The 5,788-nt window shown below is 55.9% G+C and overlaps 1 protein-coding gene across 1 annotated transcript in view; it reads right to left on the bottom strand.

Annotated features, from left to right (window-relative positions):
- The window catches only part of Vsig8 (V-set and immunoglobulin domain containing 8), a 3,580-nt gene extending 834 nt beyond the window's left edge, over positions 1 to 2,746 (bottom strand). The window contains exons 1-6 of the mRNA XM_010616700.2: positions 2,719 to 2,746; positions 2,184 to 2,359; positions 1,534 to 1,735; positions 1,190 to 1,411; positions 407 to 526; positions 4 to 147 (exon numbers count right to left, since the gene is read on the bottom strand). Of these exons, the coding sequence (XP_010615002.2) occupies positions 4 to 147; positions 407 to 526; positions 1,190 to 1,411; positions 1,534 to 1,735; positions 2,184 to 2,359; positions 2,719 to 2,746 (892 nt within the window). The remainder of the gene's footprint in view (positions 1 to 3; positions 148 to 406; positions 527 to 1,189; positions 1,412 to 1,533; positions 1,736 to 2,183; positions 2,360 to 2,718) is intronic.
- Positions 2,747 to 5,788: the final 3,042 nt, after the last annotated feature.

The following is a 5,788-nucleotide window of genomic DNA, read 5'->3' as shown; positions in this document are numbered from 1 at the left end:
TGCCGTAACCGAAGGCACCGCGGGCGCCGCCAGACCCGGGGCCCCCGCAGCAGCAGAGGACGAGCCCCCAGATGCCTATGCCCAGGCAGGCTAGCAGAAGAAGAGAGCCCAACACGGCGCCGATGATCATGCCCACACGCTTGGAGTCTGTGGAGAAAGGTAGAGGCGGGTCAGACTTCTCAACCCCTGCCAAGTGCCCCATTGACTAGGAGAGGCCAAGGTGGGGGTCTGCGGGAAAGATGGACAGGAACCCAGGGAGTCTCCGGTTCTGGGACACCCAGTGAGGAAGGTGTGGGGGTACAGATTAAGCCCTGCATGCTTTCCCAGAGCTCCCAGCTGGAAGACAGCCCAGGTGCCTCCCCTCCAGCCCTCCCAGCCCAGGAGCCTTCAGGACCAGAGCACCTACCTGACACCTTCACCTCCACGACGCAAACACTGTAGCCTACGTGATTGGCCACTGTACACTGATACAGCCCATTATCTGCGCTGGAGATGTCCTTCAACACCAGGTCCCCATTGCTCAGGCCTGAAATTGGAAGACCATCAGACCAGTGTAATGAGAGAGAGCCTTGGTCTCTGAGGACCCCCACCTCAGCCCCTGTGGGGCAGGGGATGGGACACACACACACGTTCACTTCATCCCCTGCTGCTAGGACCCCTCTCCCAGGAATAAGTCAGAAACACCATGAATTCTCTCCGTGCCCTCTCTGAGCCTCCTTATTGGTACCGCAGAACAAGGTTAGATCAGAGGAACGGTGAGGTCCCTTCCAGCTCTGTTAGTCTCTGTGGATGTTACTCAGTTTCCCTCTGTGATAAAAGCATCACACATCTTATTCTGTTTAATCCTCCCATGTCCCTGAGAGGTAAATGTTGGGATTCCCTCCTTACATGTAAAGAAGTCCAGGCACAGGGTAAGCCTTGAGCCTGAGGCTTACAGCTAGCTAGGCAGTGTCCCAGCCAGGACCAAGCCCAGCTCCATCTCAAACTGAGCTCCTCCCAGATTACCACACTGATTTTGGCTGACTCCCTGATTCTGCCTTCTCCTCTTCCTTCAACAGCAGCTGCTGGGGCAGGCCCAGAGAAGGAGCCCACCACAGGGCTTCCGGTTGGAGTTGGTGCCACTGATAAGCCAGGGAAGCCCCAGCAGGTCCCAAAGTCCTCTGCACGCTGTCCCCACCAGGCCCCTCACCTTGGTTTAAGGAGCTGTGGAAGGACTCCTGGTAGGAGAGCTCAGAGTGGAAGCTGTGCTGGGAGTGGTAGGATCCTGCTCGGTAGGGGTGGATGTGCCCGCTGATCTTGGCCCACTTGTAGGAGAGCGGCTGGGAACCCCCATTGGCGAAGCATTTCAGTACCACATCATTGCCCTTTGTCATGTGGCCTTCACTCCAGCACATGGGGACTGCAGGGCGTGCTGCAGGGAGACAGGTGATGGTGAGCCAGGACCCACTCCAGAGGCAGAGGCAATCTCACAGTGGCTAGGCTGCCCTTGACCACAAAGCTAGAGGAAGGGGCCCCTAGAGAGTCTGGCCATACCTTGGACAGTGACAATGACCTTCCGGGTGGCCATGGTGGTCTTCTTCACCCGGCACTCATAGGTGGCTGTGTCGGATACCTGCAGGTTCATGAGGTTGATGGAGGCATCATACTGGCTGGGGTCTGCAGCTGCAAAGCGGACCCTCTGTTGCAAATGGGGGAGGTTGCCATGGTTGATTCTCTTGTCCTGGTAACTAAGGAACTGTGAAGAAGAGAGGAAAAGAGGTTGTGAGAAAGGTGGAACCAAGGAGGGCCTGTGCTTGGCTGCTTTGGGCAATTCACTTAACTTCTCTGAGACTCTGTTTTATTTTTTATTTTTTGAAAATGGGAATGATGATGCCTGACCCAGTGACTCTTAGAGAATGGTGAAATCAGACGAGATGAAGCACTTTGGAAAGTATCAGGTTAGGCTGAGAACTTGAGGGCAGGTGCCATGTCTGATCATCCCTTTGGAATGAGGTAGGAGGAGGTAGACTGAATGGCTGGCTAGATTCCCAGTTGCACAGCTCTCTTCCCTAATATCCCATTTCCCTGAGAGGCACTGGGGGAAATTCATGGCCGTGGCTTTGCTGCTTGCCCTCCTTTTCCTCTCAGGATGTTGGCTGCGCAATGAAGTACAGACTAGAGAGAACCCTGTGCCTGGCACTCACCACATTCTCTCTATGTGAGGGGTCCGAGTTGACCTGCATCCATTCGATGTCCAGCCCATTGGGACCATAGTCCTCAGGGTCCAAGATGTAGGGGCAGCCCAGCCTCACATTATCACCTTCTGCCAGGTACAGGACTTCCTGGCCATCCCCGTTGATCCTTACAGCAGACAGCAGTGCTGGGGAAGGCAAAGCAGGTGAGGGGAGGCGAGCAGGCCAGAGGTTCAGTAGTCAGCTTCAGCCTCTCCTCCCACCATTTCTTTCTCAGTTGTCACCCAGGGCTCGGTAGGGCTTCCATAGGGAGAAGGAGCTGCTCCTACAGGTGTGTGTGTGTGTGTGTGTGTGTGTGGTGCTTGTGTGTGTGGTGTGACCAGGTATGGACACATCTGTGCATACTGGCATAGCTTGCTTATTCATGTGGCAGTGTTACAGATCCGTGTATTTATTCTGTGTGTGGGTGTGCAGTGAATATAGCTGTTACGTTTGCATGTATGTATACACAGAATCATGTATACATAAAATACATAGCCATGTGTACATTGTGTGCTGATGAGCTCCAAGGACATGCGTCCATGTGACCATGTGGGATACCTGCGTATGTATCTGCATGACAGTGTGGGTGCTCTGTTATGTGTCTGCATTTGCATTTGTGTGGAGGCTTGTGGAATGCCCACAGTGTTAAGTGCTCTGATGGAAGCTGGCTGGTTAAAAGCCACCTGTCTTGGCTGTGTCTGAGCCTTGTCTGGGCCAAGTGAGGTGCTCATGGCCAGAAGCAGAAAGGTGGATAGGACTTTTCCCAGCCTGAGAAGTGAGAGACTGGATGCATCTGTCCTTGTAGGTCTGGGTATGACTGTGTCTGTGTCTGTGGACTTCTGGGTGGTGTGTGACAGTGTGTGCCCGGCAGTGTGGATGCCCTAAGTGACAGCGCGAGTTGGAGCCTGGCCGTGCTGTCTCTCTCATGATAGTGAGTGGTGATGTGTGCCTCGGGCCATGGCACCTTGCATCTGCAGGACAAGCCTGGCACGGTGATGTGTGGTGTTGCAGACTGCGTCCTTCCCGTTGTTGCTCAGGTACAGCTGCTCCTACACTGGGGCCCTGCCTGCCACTGAGTCAGAGACAAGCAGCCAGGGTTAGGAGCCAGGATCTGGAAGCTCAGAGTTGAACTCCTCTCCCTCCCTATCACAAAGCCCCAGGCAAACACTAGCCCAAACCGGTTTGACCTAGAGAGGGATAAAGGGGGTGTTGTGCACAGGGACCCACCCTGAGGACTCAGCAGCACCCTGCCTACCTCCACATCTCCAGCAGTGCCCCCTCCTCAGGCCCCTTGCCCAGCTCGCCAGCTTTCCAAGTCCAGACTTTGTAAGTCCCCGTGGCCTTCAGAGTCCCAGCCCCAAGTCTTAGCGATCCTGCTGTTTCTTACTTCCTTGGCTCAGGATCACTTGCGCACCTCAAGACCATCTCACACATGCAATTTCAGTGTCACCCGCAAGATACATCAAGCCGTCAGAATGCAGATATATTCCTATGCAGTCCCCCTTCTTACATACATGGATACTCTCCGGTCTGTACCGACACAATACACATTTGCAGGCAAACACAGCCCTTGTTAATCCAGAGACACACCCAACGCACGCTCTTATGGTTTCACGTGTATTCATTCAAGACCAGGCATATCTACAGACGCCATACCTGCCAGGGGTAGCCCGGCTCCAGAGAGGCAAACAAGGGCCTTTCCAGTTCCTCAGGGATCCCTGAACTTGCCCTTTGGAACCCTGGCTGTTGGCATCAGTGGTGCCCTAATCCAGCTAGACTGCGGAGACCAGAGCAGGCAGGCCGCTGCTGGCTGCTGAGGCTCTAACGGGACCTAGTGAAGCCACCTCCAGCCCTGGGCCAAGAGAACACCAGCTCATTCCTGAGATAAGGATCCTGATGCTATCCGCCAGATCCTGGGGCGGTACACGGGAGACCAAGCATGAGCCAGAACTCAGGTGCCAGAGAGTAGAGGCCCCGCCCTGGGGCAGAGCCACTGCGAGCAGCTGGCACGGGCTTCTTTCCACACACCATGGAGGCCAGGCAGGCAGGAGGGTAAGTATTCAGGGAGAGGGGCTTGAGCAGGAGGGACAGGCTGTGCCTCCACCCTGCACTGAGTGCCTTTCAATTGTCCCAGCCTCACCCCGTCTTCTCATTCTCCTTAGAAGTGTTCTCAGCCTCCTCCCAAGGATTCCAGCCTTTTTCGCCTCCTCCCTCTCCTTAGGAAGCTGCTCCTGTAGTGTCACCATGCTTCCTTTTGCTGTGACACAGAGGAGGTGCTTTCTGGAACCAGGGGATGTGAGGGAAGAGGGAAGCCGGAGAAAGGAATAAAGCCACCGCGGAAGACAAAGCTAGGTGCTGAGAACGGGGGAGTCACATGGCGCTGTCCAAGGAAGACAGGGTCCATGGTCTCCCCACAAAACCACCAGGTGCTGGGCCCTGTCTAAGGGGTGTCCCCTCAATAATAGTAGCTACTTTCAACTGTAAATTCTTTTTGAATTTTCAAGCAGTTTCCAGACAGGGGAAGGGAAGACAGGAGAGAAAAAGGAGTCGTACAGCCGGGTGCATACACACAATCAGGGACACACATGGAGATGTCCCGGCTCCCGAGAGCACAGCCAGGCAGCCTGGGTGGGCTCTGCCGGCCCGATTCACATGACACAAAGTGTTGCAGGCATCCTGCCAGAAATGCCATCAGTCACACACACACTGACCAGTCCCCTTCCCACACTCCTTCATCCCAAATCCAGACCCCAGGAGCAGCACAGAGCTATTTCAATGATATACAACAGCAGGCCCTTGCTGGGACTTGCCCGACCTGGGCAGGGCGACACAGTGTCCAAACCTGCATCTGCCCTCCAGGAGTACCCTGGAGGGGTGAGGAGGCTCTGGGAGTTACCTTCTACCCCCTTCCTCTTCCGTCCTCATGCTGGAGGGGCACAAGCCCAGAGCTCTCACGGCCTGGGGACCCACAGTGGAGGTCTCAGGCCTGGGCTGTCGCCTTTCATGATGGTCGCCCACTGAGACTCAGCCTCTCAAGACACACAACTCCTCTACCCCTGCCTGGTACTCCGGCCTTGGAAAGCAGCCCCTCCCACTCTGAATGGCAATCAGACTGTCTTGATGGAAACTGGTCCTTCCCAGGCTCCTCCTCAGCCCCCACCCAGAACTGCAGCTCACCTGACTCCTACCCCACCTCCAGCTCCCACAGGTAGCTGAGTAAGCCCTGCCCCCCAAGTCCCAGCATGGGCACAGCAAACAGGGCACCTGCACACATGTGTGAGCCCCACAGGCTCTCCGACGGTAGGAGGATCCACTCTGAGACTCTGCACACAGACGATGCCCCGGGCCTCCAGGCAGCATCCAAACCAGGGTGGAGGTGGAGTGAGGGTGGGCAGGCACACAGTGAGCCCTGGCTGCCTTTTTCCCTGCCCACTGCCCGGCCCCATACCTGGGCTCAGGCACATGAGCAGAAGATGGAACATTCCTCCGACTCCCATGTCTCTGGGCTCGGTGTCACCTCCGTCTGGGCTGGGCTCCTGTGGGCAGGTGGTGGTGGTGGTGGTGGTGGTGGGTGG

The sequence above is a fragment of the Fukomys damarensis genome, unplaced genomic scaffold (assembly GCF_012274545.1).
Source record: "Fukomys damarensis isolate Sample0158 unplaced genomic scaffold, DMR_v1.0_HiC HiC_scaffold_19, whole genome shotgun sequence".
NCBI lineage: Eukaryota > Metazoa > Chordata > Mammalia > Rodentia > Bathyergidae > Fukomys > Fukomys damarensis.
The sequence above is the reverse complement of the archived record's forward strand: the minus strand, read 5'-3'. Positions and strand labels throughout refer to the sequence as shown.